Source organism: Alosa pseudoharengus, unplaced genomic scaffold, assembly GCF_046254945.1.
Source record: "Alosa pseudoharengus isolate Yale_2024_CS ecotype anadromous, Long Island Sound unplaced genomic scaffold, YU_APseudo_1.1 YU_APseudo_1.1_scf_24, whole genome shotgun sequence".
NCBI classification, from domain to species: domain Eukaryota; kingdom Metazoa; phylum Chordata; class Actinopteri; order Clupeiformes; family Clupeidae; genus Alosa; species Alosa pseudoharengus.
The window spans coordinates 11832796-11851701 of NW_027468689.1; the positions used below are offsets into that span (position 1 = coordinate 11832796).

General features: G+C 40.0%; 1 protein-coding gene and 1 long non-coding RNA gene across 3 annotated transcripts; both read right to left on the reverse strand.

Annotated features, from left to right (window-relative positions):
- Window positions 1-246: 246 nt before the first annotated feature.
- Window positions 247-13625, reverse strand: carm1l (coactivator-associated arginine methyltransferase 1, like). 2 transcript variants are annotated; one of them, XR_012990923.1, is made up of 14 exons: window positions 13333-13625; window positions 12107-12232; window positions 8345-8451; window positions 7995-8099; window positions 7637-7747; window positions 6283-6460; window positions 5753-5843; window positions 3396-3477; window positions 2482-2567; window positions 2246-2335; window positions 1742-1879; window positions 1561-1650; window positions 1206-1321; window positions 247-891 (listed from the first exon to the last, which is right to left on the reverse strand). XR_012990923.1 is itself a non-coding variant. In XM_076303162.1 (13 exons), exons 1-13 carry the CDS (start codon window positions 13598-13600, stop codon window positions 882-884), a joined length of 1482 nt encoding a protein of 493 aa, XP_076159277.1. In that variant the 5' UTR covers window positions 13601-13625; the 3' UTR covers window positions 247-881. The 2 variants fall into 2 exon arrangements, 1 of the variants encoding a protein (XP_076159277.1); XM_076303162.1 differs by lacking the exon at window positions 1206-1321.
- A 3052-nt stretch (window positions 13626-16677) lies between these two features.
- Window positions 16678-17699, reverse strand: LOC143141930 (uncharacterized). The gene is made up of 3 exons (XR_012990832.1): window positions 17499-17699; window positions 17157-17204; window positions 16678-16886 (listed from the first exon to the last, which is right to left on the reverse strand). It is a non-coding gene; the product is annotated as an uncharacterized LOC143141930 (long non-coding RNA).
- Between the last annotated feature and the right edge of the window lie 1207 nt (window positions 17700-18906).

Here is an 18906-nt window from a genome sequence, read left to right on the forward strand (position 1 = left end):
ATAGGCTATAGTATAGCCTATCAATTCTTGCAGAGGTCTGAAAAATACATGAAAATTGTCACAAAACCGAAAGAAATCCAGTTCATAGGCCTACCTCCGTGACACAACAACCCTGATTAAATTAGAATTCCTTAAATTCCTGCGTAGGCTTGGATTAATTTATTGTTAAAGAGTTCATACATCTTGTGATAGACCTATGTCATAGTTTAAAGTAAAAATATAAAACATGGGTGTAAAACACTCAACTTTGATTAGCCTGTTTTTATTGTCAAACATTTTAAATCCAGCTGTTCAAACATTCCAATGAACACATGTATTATACAATTATAATAGAAAAACATGTATGTCTCATAACAAATAGGCTAGCTAACGCATCTACATATCTGTATTTTCAAAAAGGGGTCTGTGACCCCTGAGGGTCTCCAGAGTTATAGCAGGGGGTTCACCCAATTATTTTAATCCTACTCTTTTTTTTCCAAAAAAAATACAAAAAAGTTCTATAAACATGGTTTGCATTGTTTACATCTTTACAAAGAATCATTTCATACATGGTAGCCTACTATCATCTGTCCAATCCATTTTGTTTAAAATGCAACATATTCAACCCAGTATGTTGGTCAAAAATGTGGTCCGTCCACCACGTCTGTATCAGTCAAGAGGTCTTTGGCCTTAGAGATGTTGAAAACATGTAGCCAAGGCTACGACGTTAATTAGATAGATAGATAGATAGATAGATAGATAGATAGATAGATAGATAGATACTTTATTGATCCTCAAGGGGAAATTCAAGATCTCAGATTTAGCCTATTCCAGGTATCAGACATTGTGTAGGTGGGAACAGATGAGGATAGTGATGGGATGACTTCGGAGACCAGGCTGACCTAGGCATACCTGTAGGGAAGGACAGAGCACCAGAGGGATGATTAATCAGTATGAGTAATCACCACAAGCAGCCCATTGTTAGTGTGGGACATGCAGACAGACAGACAGACAGAGTGAAAAGACAATTACACATTTACTGAGATATGTAAAAAAATCTAATAACACTGAAGATATACTACTGAGATAAACACACAACAACTACTTGGAGAGGAAGTATAATTCTGTCCTGGCTGTAATATAGTCACATATGATTGACACATTTAAATGTATCTCATACATGGACCCCACCCCTTTAGTTTTTCTGTTTCTATAGTGTACATTACCCAGCCTATAGTCCCAGGGTTCAGTTGAATCTAATCTGTCCAATCCTGCCCTGATGATGTCGACACACTCTATGCTCCTGCTGGGGGCACTCTATGCCTGAAGCCAAGTGGGCACCCTAGACAAGCAGACAGACATTCATTTTACAAGAGGGCCACTATAAAAATGTGTGATTGCTGCTCTGAATTGGTTATCATTATGTACACTTGTTTTAGTGCAGTAATACTGGACACCTTCTCTGAAAACATATTTGGAACCATTCACCTCACTTTTGTGTCAACACCAATATACCAATATACCAGTATATTTCAAATAACATATGGCACAGAGTTATATGCTTTACAACCAACCTCTTACCTGAAGAAAGGATTTTTGAGGTCCAGTGTATTGCCAGACTTAAATCCTGACTGGTCAATGACTGCCACGATGTGAATATCATAACTTTGCCTACACAAGACACAAGATTAATTTGTTTTCATTTCTTTGAAAGGCTCTGTAAAAATATATGAGTACTTCCTGTTGTATTTACAGTATATACCTCTTATTGGCTATGAGTTGAACTCTCCCTGATAATGTTTGCCCCATTTTGGCAAACAGTGGTGTCTGTAGAAGGCAGCGGACTTGGTACCAGTGAGTCAGAGGCTGGTTTGGGGCTGTTGAGAGCCATACGGTCATTCTGTGGAAAACATTGGAAAATAATTCTAAATCTATAGAGAATTACTTCTCTGTCTATACAACCATATCAAAGTTATAGTGATTTCAAATGCATATTTCAAAGTGAAAAAAATATTTAATAAAATAAAATACTTAATATGTAATTGAAACTGGAATGGCAAAGATTCAACACATAATGGAAAAACAAATCAAATAAAAGGACTTTGATGTTATTGATGAACAAGGATGATCCAGACAAGATTGAAACTAACACCATTATAGATGCAACCATAATCTCTAGCCAAAGCTTTATGAGGTTGCTGAACACAATATACCATATTAATGTGATTTTGTTGTACAATGCTTTTGATAGGATTGTGATTTGTACCTGGTTCCAATAAAGGCTATGTCAAACCAGAAGGCAATTCCATGGATCAGTCCTGTTTGTGTCAACTTGAAAACAAAGGGAATGTCCAACCTACATTATGAAAACAAATATCTATTTAATGGATCATACCTTTGGTTAAAAACAATATAGTGAAAACACATAAAAGTTGCAGTGTTACTTTTACATTAAAGGTTGACATGACCTTGACCAAGAAAGTTGATATGTAGAATGCAAACCTGTGCAAGTCCTCCTCCTTTGCCTCAAGAAAATTAATAGTGTATTTTGTGGACTGGGCCATTAAAATCTGCCAGTCAAATGTGTCCTAGAAGAAGACAAAATGCAAATTAATGGCTTGAGTAAAAGTTGGTGAACATATTCAATTATGATATATAAAGCATATGTTTAAGCAAGAGGTTGGAGTATTTGTCCTCTTATACTTGTATAGGATGTTACTGGTTTTGAGTCGCAAATTCATAGTCCTCCATTAAAAGCTTTAGTCCATGATTCTATAACATACAGTTTTTGTCAAATTCTGCTAAATGCTCCTTGCGGCCCTCTAAACTGTCTGTTCAGTATTTGCCCTCAGGGAAACTCTTTATTTATTTTTTCCCCCTTTGTTATTTTTTGTGAGATATTTTCTTTTTTTATTGGATTTTGTTTGTCACTCGGTGAGATCTTTTCATTCACAGTGTGTACATATATAGGTGAAATACAGAAACAAAATAAAACTTACTTAAGTAAAGCAAAAGAGATGGTCAACCAAGTTCTTGGCTCACATATAAGGAACAGCAAAGTAACGATAATAGCAATAGTTTCCCTCAGGGAAACTCTTTTGTGTTCATGCGCAGCCCTGGCTTTGTATAAATGGGAAGCAAATACAGTGGCTCATAGCCATAAACAATCCCAGCCAATCCAAGCAGTACTTCAGAAGCAGAGGGGGAGAGATGCAATTTGACTGGCTCTTGAGCACAAATAACTACATCGACCGAATCATGGACTTCATCTTTAATATATTCCCTCATTAACAACATGATTGAACTGTATGAAAAATAAAAGGTGATGAGTTTCTGTATTTGTGCCTTATATACCTTTTTTGTATATATTTTTGTGTAAGAGAGAGAGAGAGAGAGAGAGAGAGAGAGAGAAGTACCACAATAGGCTGTTTGAAGAACTCATCTACAGCTGCAGTGTGAAGCCCACTCAGATTGATGCCATGGAAACAGGTCTGTTGCCTGTCAAGGAAGACAGCTTGCATTTCAAATTAAAGTTTTCAATTACACTGAAACGGTTTCTGTAACTGCATGAATGTTTAATAACCTTGTGAAAGGCCATTATGTTGCTAAATGAACAGCTAAACTGCAAAGCTCTGCAATAGATTACAAACAATTTCACTTGTGCTGTCTCAGCAGACAGGAAAGATGACCGGTTAAATTGAGTTTTATTAGAGCAGTCGTGCTTTGGCAGTTTTGCCCTTTGATACCCTTTCGCCATGTTTTGGAGATTAAACCTCTTAGTTTGGAGCTGTGAGTTGGCCAGGAATGCTAAACACTACACCCCATAGGCAGTGCTGTAGTGAAATTTACAATGTCATGTCTCTGTTTCGTTTCCAAAATACACACCTCCATAAAACTGACTTCAGTGATATTCCTGTCTCCTGCCTGTAGTGATCCAAAGGTACCCGAAGCCAAGTTATTTAGTGGCTTGGGGCTTTCAGAGTCAAAGGTGTGAAATTGTAGACGAGAGCTGCCACCGCTGGATCTCAACTTCATTCACTCTGGCAGGTACTTGTGACCGCAACTTCATTCACTCTGGCAGGTACTTAATGTGACTGCAACTATTTTTAAGAGTATGAGCATTTCTTTGTTAAGCTGCAATGTTGCATCAGGTATGTAGTGCACTGACGCATTTATGCATTGAATAATGAATGATGCCAGTTTCAACTTAACATTCTATGATATGTTGCACGTTCCTTACAGACAATTTTGGAAGGAAAGCAAAAGGCCTCCGACTAACCTCACTGACGTTACTGTGTAACTCCCAGTATCTGTCACGTTTTACAGACAGCAATGATTGGATCTGTGAATTTGTTTGAAATCGATTGCCCAAAATGTTCAAATTCTAAACACTTAATAATTTGGACTAATTGTAGTTCTGAAAATCTAGATATGAATCTACATTGAAATTACTATATCAAAGAAATTACAGTGTTTTACTGTCAGTAGGTCGCTATAAGGCATTCCAGGCTACTGTCAGTAGGTCACTATAAGGTAGTCCAGGCTACTGTCAGTAGGTCGCTATAAGGTATTCCAGGCTACTGTCATTAGGTCATTATAAGGTAGTCCAGGCTACTGTCAGTAGGTTGCTATAAGGCATTCCAGGCTACTGTCAGTAGGTCACTATAAGGTAGTCCAGGCTACTGACAGTAGGTCACTATAAGGTAGTCCAGGCTACTGTCAGTAAGGTAGTCCAGGCTACTGTCAGTAGGTCACTATAAGGTAGTCCAGGCTACTGTGGAGCATAGTTCATGCAGTGACTGGTCCAGAATCTCACAGTGAAATCTGGATTTGGCTTTGTGCTGTCGGAGCTGGGCCAGGAACCAGGGTTAGGACAGAACTGAAGCATTTAACAGCATCCAGGAAACCCACACAGAAGGGGTCATGGCACAGTGACCTAAAGGCAAAACACAGTGGGTGGGAGGACTGCTAACTACATATAAGCTCACCGAGAAAGGAAAAGTGTGTGTGTGTGTGTGTGTGTGTGTGAGTGAGTGAGTGTGTGTGTGAGAGTGTGTGTGTGTGTGTGTGTGTGTCAAAGTGGATATGATGTGTCTGTATGTTTGTGCATAAACTGCAGGCTTGAATACAGAAGTGTGTTTGCTTATATTTGCAATGAGAGGTATGGCCAGGCCTTGTGGGTCAGGCTGTAAACATGCAATGTATGTGAATGTGTGTGTGTGTGTGTGTGAGAGAGAGAGTGAGAAGAGAGAGCGTGTGTGTGTGTGGGGGGGGGGGGGGTATGAGAGACAGAGGGTGAGATTGTCTGATACATTGTGTGGGTGACTGCTGCATGAATGTTTTGGGCTGTTAGAACACTGCTATGTTTTGGGCTGTTAGAACACTGCTATGTTTTGGGCTGTTAAAACACTGCTATGTTTTGGGCTGTTAAAACACTGCTATGTTTTGTTCCACCTAGTGCTACAGGGGAGGGTTAAAAAGTGAGCTCATCTGCACAGAAGTGGTTCCACAGCAACGCAGAGCACACGACCAGTGGGCAGCGGCGACACCCACTACAACACCACACTACTACAGTTGTCCTGATGTGGGGGAATTAACGACGATACACCAGAATGCTACACAGCGTCAACATCCTCATGTGTACTTGTGCTAATATGACAAATACCAATAGTGCAACTGCAAGAGTCACAAAACAATGCCTTGCATATCGGTGCCACATGTTTGAAGTAAGTTTAGGATTTAGTTAAGGAAAGTCTTTGCTTTCTTATCTCACCAAAAGCCGGAGCGCGCATAGTGCTCCATGTAAAGCGCTTCATCTGTGAATGGGGCCAGGTGGATGTCACTGGAGGTGGGGAACATCATACCTAGCCACAGAGGGGAAGAAATGCCAGTTAACAGAAACTCATTCTAAACTCAGAGGAGTTTGCATGCAAGAATGCAGCTGTGAAATATATATATATATAATACGTACAGTAGATTTAGGTTATATTTTGTATATTACCTTAGGAATGCAACAACATATATAAACTATTTAATGATCTGGCTAGTTAGTAAGTCATATAACAACACGTATAAACTATTTAATGATCTGGCTAGTTAGTAAGCCATATCAATAATTTTTCATATGGCTACAAAAAAGTCACCACTTCCAGTTGTCAACTGTTGTTGTTCTTTACATCTGAACCCAAATCGACCACCAACATTAGCAATTTAAAGATATGTTGGGACAATTTAATGGAACACGTTTTAATTCATTTGTATGCATTTTTGCATGTTATTTTTTTGTTTGACATTTGAGGTCACCTTTGGGCCGGAGCCATTTCTTGGCATGCAGATAACTCTCCAGCATCCTCTCATTCAGCAGCATGTAACCAATGGGCTCGGAGATAATAATGTCTACCTGTTCAGGTAACGTGACCTCTTCCACCTTTCCAGCTAAAACTATAATTTTATCTGACAGACCATTGCTCTTCACAAGAACCTGAAAAAGAAAACACATGTTCGTTATTACAAACTGGTTTTAATCAAAGAGTTTGGGTCCAGGCTCTGTGGGCTGAAAAGTGTGACAGAATAATTTCTTGTGTGGTGAAATGTTCTAGAACTCAGTGATTGGTGGAGTTATTGCTGCTGGCTGTATTACCTATAAATGTGATGGGAAAGACTCTACCTGCACATAAAGCATTAACAAGCATCCAGCTGGATTCGAGGGATCAGATGTCTGTGTGGTCTAATAGACTAGCCTCTCGTGATTTAGACGTTTTTGTCTAAATCAGCACAAACACAGACAGATAAGAGGCTATGTGGAGGAAACGCCAGAAGACACATCTGGTTGCTCTCTTAAAAACGAACCCCTTTGTGATTCTTTCCAGCCCGAGTGGAGAGTGGAACTGAGACGCGTATGCTTGACTGTGCTTGACTGTTTGGCGAGCATCCACCCACCCGTGAAAATATGTTTTCTTTTGCCCCACTGCAGGGCTTTTTTTTGCGCCAAAAATGGCTTTTGCACCATTTAGCTTTCTGAATTTGACGCTTTGGGGTCAACTTGAGGGAAGTTTGTCAAACTCTAGATGTGTCTCTTTGATATTGTAACATTGCCTAACTACTCCTACATTTTTGTTCTTGGTCCAGCACGTTGTTATTGTCAGTAAATGTTTCCTGGATATTTAGTGCTCAAAGTTTTGCAACCACCCAAGAGAAACAGTTGGCAACATGAGGATGAAATCACTGGCACTACTGCACTCCCACTAATCTGGTACTGTGGAGTTGTCCGTCATGATGTCAACAAGCACGAAATGAAGACAATAATATTTTATCTTAGCTGTCATGTCTAAAATATTTCTTAATGTGTGATAGCTCTTGGGACTATATGAACTTCGGGCACAGGGAGCAATTGGCTGGCTAAAGTGGATTTGAGGCTATGGTAAACATCTGGCAAATTACTTAGTGTCAAATGACTGCATTTAGACTTGGGCAAAGCTAGAGGCAAAACATGTTATGCTGGAGACACATTCAAAGGAATGTACTTCAATATCTAAATAATGGAATTGTAACATTCCATCTTATATTCTATCCATCAAGTTGATAGTGGGTGGCAGGAAGTCTACATATTTAACTAAGAAATAATAAAAAAAAACCTGATTGAGTAGCATATGCTCACCTCTGCGTACTTGGCCACGGCGCTTGCTTCCACAGCGTACACTCTTTTGGCGCCCGCTTGCACTGCAAAAAATGACAGGATCCCCGTTCCACAGCCCACATCCAGCACTATCTAACAACAGAGGGAGAAGAGCAGAGATTGAGCCACATGTGGGCCACGTCATAGATGAAATGCCACCGGTTTTGGACACTGAAAATGAAAAATGAAATCCTGCTTATTACTCTGACTGGTCTAGGTCTACATGGCTAATCATCTGGTAACAATTTGAATGGGAAGATATGTACATGAATACATGAATACTGATGTGATCCACATAAACATCACAAAGTGGTTAGTTATATCTCTAGTCATCTCTTACCTTATCTCTAAAGTCCAGCTCATTCAGAAGAATGGCCTTCTGGTAAGTAGCAGTCCTCAGGTAGTCCTGAAGCATGTTCTGCTGCTGTGATATACAGCCGTAAAACTACAATGACAACGAGGAGTTATGTAAACAAAAACATCCCTTTCTCTCGACCACATCAGTGAATTATTGATTCATGCAGTGACTGCAACGATCACCCATCAGACTCAGGTATCTAGTGAAGATAAAGCAGAGGTTGCTAGACTAGGATAGAGGATGCACAGATTATACAAAAACAGTACAGCTATAAACAGCTTTATTCTGTTATAAGCCAAGTGAAGTTGAGATGGACTTGTGCAGGCCTCCACCTGGAAGTACTGAAGTGCGGAGGAGCCTTCGGTGCGCTGGTCAAACGCACAGCACTCCCCACGAGGTTCCACCCAGCTGCTCAGGAGTCTCTGGAAGTCTTGGTACTCTGTGAATCAACACACGTATTTGTACATTTGGTAACACTCCATAATAAGGTGCAATAATAAATAGCAAACTAGTAATTACCTAACCCTTTGTTAATTGTTACTAACATATCTATTTGGCACAAGTTAATCGTTTTTTAATCATTAATTAAATATTAGTTGTTTGCATAAAATCTGTATGTTAATGTTTTAGCAAATCTATTAACTAATATTGTATTAATATGTCTTAATAGTTAAATAAATGTCTTTTTGGCACTAATTAACAGTTATTTCTTGCATCATTTAAATGTTAAATGTTTATTTGCAAACTATATGTTAATATAAAAGTTAATGACTTATTATTATTTAACTAATTGTTATTAAACTGTGCTTCTGCCTATCCCAATATGAACCGCTCTCCATAGGACCCTTACAATAGATAGATAGATAGATAGATACTTTATTGATCCCCAAGGGGAAATTCAAGAAAAAAACACGGAGCTACCTTGACATGCTGCCACTGTTGTTGGCGCCAGAACCGCTTGCAATAAAGTTGGTTAAGCTTAATTAATATATTAGTAGTATATAGCTATAAGCGTGGGGCCCCTTATAATAAAGTTGGTTAAGCTTAATTAATATATTAGTCCTATTTAACTATCAGTATGGGGGACCCTTATAATAAAGTTGGTTAAGCTTAATTAATATGTTAGTAGTATATAGCTATCAGTATGGAGCCCCTTATAATAAAGTTGGTTAAGCTTAATTAATATATTAGTAATATATAACTATCAGTATGGGGGACCCTTATAATAAAGTTGGTTAAGCTTTATTAATATATTAGTAATATATAACTAGTCAGACGGTGAAGGGACTGAGACCAAAACTGGCTTATCACATTTATTCCTTTAGGAAAAGTTAAAACTAAACAACAAGTAGTTGAATGGGCTATATTACATGCATCATTCCTATACCATCACTGTCAGCCCTGCTAGCAAGGGAGACATGCGACATGGAATGTTCAGGTGCACAGAACAACAGTGTATTAATATTCTGAGACTCACTAAACACTCATAGACGTAGACCATACGGAGGTGCATAAACATAATGCTAAACTAAATGTACATTCATTTCCTGCTAGACTAAATTGCACTTTCCACACTAAGCTAAACTACACTGAATGCATGGAAATTTGCTAGCGGAGTTTACAGCTAGTCACGTTAGACTCAGTGTGTATGAACTCGTGGTCATAATGAAAACATTAATAAACGTTCTCTAAGTTGCTAGAATTGCACCCAAATATTAACAATACATGTAAAGTAACATAATACAGGTGGTATATCAAAGTTTTCAACTTAAACAACATTTTACAGTTACAAAATTAAAACAAAGTGGGGAGAGCTTTATACAGTCAACCTACGCAATGCAAAGCATACCGCTTCTGATCGGCTATGGCAACAATACAAGGACAAAACGCAGCATAGCTGCATTATAGCGTTTCTCCAAAGGGGGCTTCAAAACACCAATCTCAATAAAGCTGCTTAATTACGACGAAAATCACATACAAACACTAAACTACATTTCTAACTCTGTTACACCCCCCTCCCCTGAATTTCACCAAATTCAAGCAGCAACCAAATAGTACTTCCAAAGGCAAAGAGTACACTACTTTCAAACACTATACAGAGTCACCAATTACAGGACAGCCAACCACAGAGGTATCCAATAAGGATGAAGTGGAAGAAGAGGAGCGCAAACTCTCACACAACCAACCACTGGCAGTAGGGTGCCTTATACACCCCACAAGACCATAAAGCCATAAACCATAAATTCCATAAATTATCCACAAAGCTAATCAGAAAAGCTAGATAAATAATAATATGTCATTAACTTTTATATTAGCATATAGTTTGTAAATAAACATTTAACATTTAAATGATGTAAGAAATAACTGTTAATTAGCGGCAAAAATATATTTAGTTAACTATTAACATATATTAATACAATATTAGTTAATAGATTTGTTAAAACATTAACATACAGATTTTATGCAAACAACTAATATTTAATTAATGATTAAAAAACTATTAACTTGTGCCAAATAGATATGTTAGTAACAATTAAAAAACGATTAACTTGTGCCAAATAGATATGTTAGTAACAATTAACAAAGGGTTAGGTAATTACTAGTTTGCTATTTATTATGGCACCTTATTTTGGAGTGTTACCGTACATTTTTGTACCAACAATTCAATTGTTGTTATTTATAGAGCAGTATCATCATTGACACAGGTCTCAATATACTTCACAGTTAAAAGAATAAATACTGTAATGAAATGCCACTGCATTACAGAGTCAGAGAGATCCAAAGTGCTTATCAGCTGTGGCTTTTCCATCCAGCCAACCATAAGAAACTGATATTCTTCATGTCATCCAACCCCTGTAAGTCTGATAGCCTTTGTAAAGCTCTTCCAGCATTGATTAATGTTCCTGGCCATTCATCATAGACATAGTACTTATACTCAAGAAATATGACAGCTCATCCTACTTAAGCAAACATATCATATGCTGTTGTGTCTGTGCTCAACAGGCAGGGTGCATTAAGTAAATTAGCTCTCGTTCTCGTGTTCAGACACGCGCGCCGAATCGATGTTGGAGCACATCAGAGTGATGCTACAGTCCTCTTTCCCCATCTCGGCCCGAGCCGGAAAACACCTCACACTCTCAGCGGGCGACAACTCTGAGCATAGGGGCCTGGGTGCTGCTCTGACATTCCATCCCACATGCTGAAGCAGACCATGTCAAGAAGGACCATTACAGCCTGCTATGGACGGGCTGGCGAAATAACACAGCTCCAGCCGAGCTTGCAGTCTCTACTCCCACCACCCCACCACCACACACACACACACACACACACACACACACACACACACACACACACACACACACACACACACACACACACACACACACACACACACACACACACACACACACACACACACACCACTCCACTCCACTCCACTCCTCCACCCCAGCGCCGTAACGCTTGCCTGATCCTGGCCCTGGTCACTGCATGTGTTCCTGAGTGCACAGACAGGGGCTTGTTTGAAGAGCAGACACACACACACACACATACTGCATGCAGATGTATTGCACATGTGCGGTGGATTCAACTTCAGAGAGACGGGGTGACCTCATTGCTGTTGCAAGGATGTCTGATGTTGGTTATTATACATGGAATATGACGCACATATATCAGTGATGTATTTTAATATAATGACTCCAGTGAAGAAAAAATATAGAGTTCATTAGGTCACGGAAAAAACTGTATACCTTCTATGTAAATTTCATAAATTTGCATAAAAGTCTAGGAGCCTAGATGGCACCATATTAAATGCCATGTGTGGTCCAGTGGGGCTTGAGTGGGCTTAGTGAGATGATGAGTGACTGGTGCATTGAGTGTTTGTGTAAATCTGTGCATTAAGAACAGCATGTGTGTGTGTGTGTGTGTGTGTGTGTGTGTGTGTGATCATGAGGTCCATGGTTTGTGTTTCTTTATGTTAAATACATATACTTGTGAGATGAATAATAGATGTAGATGAGATGTGTGTGTCTGTGTGTGACTTAAATGTGTGGGTGTGAGAGTGTGTTGAGGGCACAGTTGGGTGAAGGTCTGACCTGAGTCTGTCCTGAAGCACAACACGGAACTCATGTTGCCCTTGGAGACCAAGAAGGACTGGGCCCCGACACGGCAATAGTCTGTCTCAGAGGTGATGGTGACCTTGAGGACGCAGGTCTTGTCATCTATAAGAGTAAGAGTCAATGACATCCCACAGTGAGAAACTCAAACATTTTCTAGAGTAGGAGACATCTTAAACTCACACAAACACTCTTTCTTCTTGCAGCTGTGATCATTGTGATAACAGTTAAAGCTTTCAAATTACTCCTCTTTAGTCCCATTCCATAAGATTTTTCATGCCTGTCCGGTTTATGTCAATATATACGATCTTAATTCTTTTGTTGACGTCTGCAGAGCATCAGGTGGAAGAAATCTGTCTTCATTCAATCAATCAATCCACCAGTAAGTAAAATACATTGTTATTCTTGTACACTGAACTGATGCAGCACAATACTTTCAATGTTTGAGTAGTGACTAAGCAGGAAAAAAATACTTGATCCAAAACACTAGCGGATGAGAATCACTCTGGCAGTCAGATCCCTGGTTACATGGTGGTGGAAAACAGTCTGGAGCACTGGCAGCTTCACTGGTCTTGCCCCCCCTTTACTGATTGTGCCCCCCCCCCCAAAAAAAAAACAAAGGCCACACAGCTAGACCCTCAGCAGGCCTAGCGCTACATCGTACTCCAGCAGTAAATCTCATCCAGCAATTCAGCAGCCAGAGGGCAGAACAAAAACGGTACCAGACAGATGTGCAGCAGCCCACCTGAGTAAAGACAGAGCAGGGGAAAGGAAGAGGGCATTTTACCGCTCCTTGCAGCTAAGGTCAAATGAGCCTGACCTCAATTGACTCTTGATTCTGATGTTGGTGTGCCAGCAGCATGAATATTGAGCTTTTGATGATAAACTCTCCACTTGACCAGTTTAGTGAACTGTTACTCCATGCAAAAGCATATACTGAAACGGATAACAGCCATTGTTAGGACCCAGGTTTCAGACTGACTTGGAGGAGTAAGCACTTGTAAATGCTTGGGGTATTGTGGCTCAAGACCCCCACCCCTTCAATAACTTTCTTTACATCATGCCTTTCATAATAAATGCTTTGCACGCCTAGGCAAATATGTGAGTCTAAACTGAATGGGTCTCTAAAATAAACTCTTAATTCTTCATTTATCCCTTTCCCCAGACTTCAGATCAACATGCGTATTACGAGTCACGGCGCTTACCATCCATCAAAACCAGGTTGACCCCCTTCCCCTCTTGGCTGGCTTGTAGTGAGAGTTCCTTGTGCTGGCCCTGTTTGGTGACTTGAATGCCACATTGTTGTTGGTCTTCGCTCAGACAGAACACGCTGACGCAGAAACAAGTTTTTCCCTCTGAAACATCCATAGCCCCATGTGTTAGTGGTTCCCTCTTCCCCCAGGGAACTGGTGTGGTACCAGAGCTCCTGTAGTTCGGCTTACTGGATATGAGGCTTCTCATGTGCGCAGTCATATATAGTCTACTCACTGTAAACGGAAAGGAGGGGCATTAACTGTGACTGAACTTGTTCAGCCACTGGAGGAGTCAGACTTAGGGTGGGGCTTGACTCATTGAGGGTAACTGAAGGAGCATGCATTGAGTAAGGCAAACTATTAATGACATGTGGCATGTTGCTGCCCCCCTTTGGTGACTTTGGTGTGTGCACTCCGCATGCGCATCCACTTAGAATAATTTTACAATAGACAATTGGAATAAGAATTCTTAGGTAGATTACCACCCATCTATATAATCTCTGATGATTACGGCTTACAGGTCATGAAAACCAAAAATTAATATCTCAAAATTGGAATAAAGAGGTTATAATACAGAAATGTCAGTTTGTTGCCTTGCACAACAGACAGACTTATAGGAAGTAATTTGTCCCCAGGGCCATTGAACTGTTCAATGCTTCACTTAAGGGAAGAGGAGAGATAGACTTCTCTGCATAGTCTGTCTGCCTCTTCACCCCCTCCATGTTTGGATACTGTCTGTCCACTAGCCACTTTTTACCACTGTCTTTCTGCCTCACTGTTTGTGTGTTATATTAGCACATATGCATAACCCCTCCCCATGCCACAGCCGAACTGTGGCCACACCTTTTCTTAAAATAGTTATATATATAGATATATAGACTTATTCTTGCACTGTTGGAATCACCGTGACAGTCACTCACACAGAGCACCTTACCTTACTATGCACAGAGAATCACAGGCTCAGTCCCTGCCTCAGTCATTGCAAGCGCCTCTTGATTGATTAATCACCACTATGTGGATACTGTTTTTAGAATTGTCCTTATTGCTTAGTTGTGTTTTTATATTATATACTTTAATTACTTTTTCTGCTGTTAGTGAATGTGTGTGTGTTGTCTGTATGCTACTGAGACCTTGAATTTCCCCTGGGGATCAACAAAAAAGTATCTATCTATCTATCTAGTTTCCTGGGCCTTTAAACTGTGGTTTAAAGTCTGGTTCAGTAAACACAACCACAATCATAGGAAAGACAGCAGACTTGATAGTTGTCCAGAAGACACTCATTGACACCCTCTTTAAGGAGGGTAAGCCACAGGAGGTGGGCAGGGTGTTCACGGAGTGCTGTATGAAAGCATATTCATGGAAAGTTGACTGGAATGGAAAAGTGTGGTATAAAAGGTGTGCAATCAAAGATGACAGCAGCCTTGAGAGAATTGTCAAGCTAAGTCGATTCTAACTTGGGGGAACTTCACCAGTAGTGGACTGAGGCTGGAGTCTGCATCAAGAGCCACCATGCACAGACGTGTCCAGGAAATGGGATATAGTGTCATATTCCTAGTGTCAAGCCACTCCTGAATCAGAGACCAGTGGGGTGTACTACGAATCTCGATTAGTGGGTTAGCGAGGTATGTTGCGCTCAAAGCCAGGCTATGCTGTGACACGAAAGTGGATCTGTTTTAGTGTCGCTATATCACCATGGTATCTTATGCTGTCAACCAAACCTGGTCGGGAGGAGGTTATGTGCTAAGTTATAGCTCAAATCGTGTAATCTACCGCACACTGACCAATCAATTGTCTTAAAAACGAAGTTATCTCACGTGTAGGATTCTGTCATATTAATATCTTACAGGCGGAGCTCCGCCTCTACTAACATTTTGGATCTCGAATGCGCTTTAATAGTGCTGTGCGTGCAAATATCCCACTATGGACGTGCATACCATACAACAACTGATGACAATTGATTTATTTGATGTTATAGGTTAGACACAAAAAATCACCGCAGTGTAGGCTAGATTAAGCTATCGCTCATGAATGCGGAAGTAATTGTTTTTAAATAGAGGCGGTCTTGTGCGTCTCCACGTTACACGATTGGCCAGTCATCCCAACACCGAGAACGCGCACAGATCTGAGCTGAAAGCCTAGTTTGACAAATATATCACATAACTGCAATCGTAGTATCACATAACGTATACCCCTGAGTCAAGGCTTTGTCAAGCCTCGATATGTCTACATAGCCTAGATATGTCTAACGTGCTTCGTAGTATACCCCACTGGTTAGAGTATTTTATCTGGGCTGAGACAGAACTGGACCATTGATCAGTGGTCCAAACTCCTCTTTCACATAAAAACAGAATTTGCATTTAATTTGGATACCAGGGTCCAATCTATGTCCCAGGAGACTGGAGGAAGAGTGGAGGCACAGAATCCAAGTTGCTTTAAGTCCTGTTTGATGTTTCCAGTCAGTGATGATTTGGGATGCCATGTCATTTGCTGGTGTAGGTCCACTGTGTTTTATCAAGTCCAGAGTTAATGCCGCCTTCTACCAGAATATTTTAGTGCACTTCATGCTCCCATGTGCCGACAAGCTTTATGGAGATCCTGATTTCCTTTACCAGCAGGACTTAGCACCTGCATGCCCACAGTGCCAAAACTAACTGGTTGCTTACCATGGTATTACTGTGCTGAACTGGCCAGACAACTTGTCTGACCTGAAACCAATAGAGAATCTATAGTTTATTGTCAAGAGAAAAATGAGACACCAGACACAACAATACAGATTTCAAAGCAACCTTGGCTTCCATAACACCTCAGCAGTGCCACAGGCTACTTGCCTCCATGCCATGCCACAGGGATGCAGTCATTTGTGAAAAAGTCACCAAAACAAGTTATTGAGTGTATAAATTAACTATTTTAGATTAGTCAAATTATTTTCAAAGGGTCGACATTTCTGTAGTATAACCTCCTTATTGTAAAATTGAGATACTCATTTCTGTTTCACATGAGCTGAAAGAATCAAGATAACAAAAAAAATGTCTCGACATTTAACTTTATACCTAATGAATCTAGATCATATGAAAGATCCCCTTTAAATAAGGGGGTAAAAATTAACTTTTCCACGATATTCTATTTTCTGAGACGCACCTGTAGGCCTACATTCACTGTGGGCTGTAGCTGCTCACTATTCTTAACACATGAATCAGAAATCAGTTTAATCCAAATCTTTATAAATGTATAACAGAGGTAAATGTTTTTTTGATATTTGACAAGAGTTCATAAGCCTTATTGAATAAAATCCACACGTGAACTCAATATTTTAATAAAATATATTTTCACCTCAGTTTACACACAAGAGCGACACTCATTTTACGACTACAAATTCAACCCTTCATAACCAAAACCCAAAAACATTTAACAATTCTAAAATCAGTAAGATTCGAATTAAACACTTCTACCATTGCTTTACCATTGGGCAGCGTCTTTCCAATGAGCCTTTGTGCAGCCTTCTGGACCTGGCAAAATAGGGAAACAGTTGGTAAATGCTCTCGAAACATCTTCACTTTAATAACAAAAAATCTTTAGTAGAGATAGGACTTCGTCAACTGTACCCTCATAACAATATCTATAAATATCCTTCCCAACAAGGGTCAAATGGGTAGTGAGTATAATCATTGGGACAGGCTGACAAAAGCTACGAGCACATGGACTTAACGTTAACTTTGAAACGTTTAGCAGCTAAATCTGACTGAAACCAATGTTTTACATTAACGTTAGTATCTTACCTAGGCTGTGCCAAATGTCTTTAGCAGACCGAAGTGTCCAACAGTGTCCTGAATGGAATGGAAAGTGATGTTATTTCAACAACTGGGCATAAATGTATATCATTTCACAATGTAGCACGAGCGTTGGGGTTAACCTCACCACGTGCTAAGAGTAGCAGCTAGTTAACGTTAACGTTAACAGTTAGCTGCTAGATAACGTTAACGTTACTGGAAAGTTTTCCGCGCGTCCTCATAATATAATATGAACTAATCACAAGAAGTCATTATGTGAACAGCAAAAGTGTTTAATCATCGGACGGACATTCTATGCAACATTGAGACAACCATGATGAAGCAACTTACAAGAAAAATCCGCGTGCCTTCGTTTCTGGAGACAAAAGACGGGAGCAACCCAGCAGCAGATCAGAAACATAATTAAGATTACTTGTAGTAAATAATGAAAACTAGAAACATCTAGCGTTACAGATATAGGTGTATATTCGTCGTGTAGATTGACAAGCGCAGTCGTCTCGTGTCCCTGAAGTCAGAGAATGTCTAATAAGGGCTCTGCTGAAGTCGAAGAAAAAGGAATGATGTATTCTGGGTATAAATTGAACACCACAGGGCTCATTAGCGCCACCTAGAGTATAAAGGGGTAATGCAACATTATTCAGCGCGCCAACAGCCTTGTTGAGGGCATGGCTCTTAAAGCGGCAGTTGGCAAGTCTGACAGTTTGAGGGGACTTAGCCAAAATGTTTAATGTTTACAATCCTCATGCCCCTCCCCCACTACCACGAGCACCATCTCATCGAGTTTGTGCTCGTCAGTGCGCACCAGACTGCGATTGACAGTCAGATCTCATACAGCCCTGCTCTGATTGGACCAGAAGAACCGGGACCTGTGGATTTTTGCAAAACAAATAACAGGCTGTAGAAGTTTTTTTTCTAAAACTGGCTGATTTATGTTGTTCTGTCAGAGCATAGTGTTGGCTTCAGTGAATATGATCAAAAAAATCTTGCCAACTGCAGCTTTAACATTTCTGTAGCTGTGGCCTAACTCACACTGGAAAACTCCTCACATATTCTTCCAATTTTCTAAATTAGTTGATTCTAATTGGCACAACTCTTCATCTAGTAAAAAAGGTAACTACTGATATCACCAGTGTTAAGCGCACAGGCCGAAGGAACACATGGCAATATTTTCTGAGGTTCAACTGCTTACTTAACTACTAAGTTATGCCAAAGATGATACATTAAGCTACATTTTGAGCATTTTTTTTCCTGGAGAACTTTAATCATCAGTAGGCAAATTGTCATGATCATCCAATCTGAAAACATTGAACAGCAACATTGCTCAAAAAGTTGCCCCTTGTATTATCATTCTATGGGGAACTTATTGCATCATCATTGTCCCTGTTTAGGACTGCCCAAAAATGTTGTGCTGTTTAGTGGTCTAACTCCACAATTCATTTTGCTTCACAGGATCTTTAAAACGTAGCCGTTTACCCTCAGGGGTTGATACGAGTTAAAACAGCCGATCCGTTCCATGCTCCTGGAGCAACATTGCTCATTGGATATAATATAGTGTGGCTTGGTCTGTACCACCGTTTCCCATCAGGAAGGCAAGAACACTGAGTGAGGACAGGTAGAGGAATGAGGAATGTGAACAGGTAGAGGAATGTGAGATGTTTGCTCAATTGATAAAAATTATAATTGATAATTCATTATGATGATTATAATGAATGACTGCACATTTAAATACATTGACAAA

Excerpts from the sequence above, each read along its gene's own strand:
- carm1l (XM_076303162.1), bottom strand. The coding sequence starts at position 13,600 with ATGACTGCGCACATGAGAAGCCTCATATCCAGTAAGCCGAACTACAGG. Across the intron at positions 12,233-13,332 it reads CAACCTGGTTTTGATGGATG|ATGACAAGACCTGCGTCCTC; the intron begins GTAAGCGCCGTG and ends TTACTCTTATAG. Across the intron at positions 2,336-2,481 it reads AAGGAGGAGGACTTGCACAG|GTTGGACATTCCCTTTGTTT; the intron begins GTTTGCATTCTA and ends TTCATAATGTAG.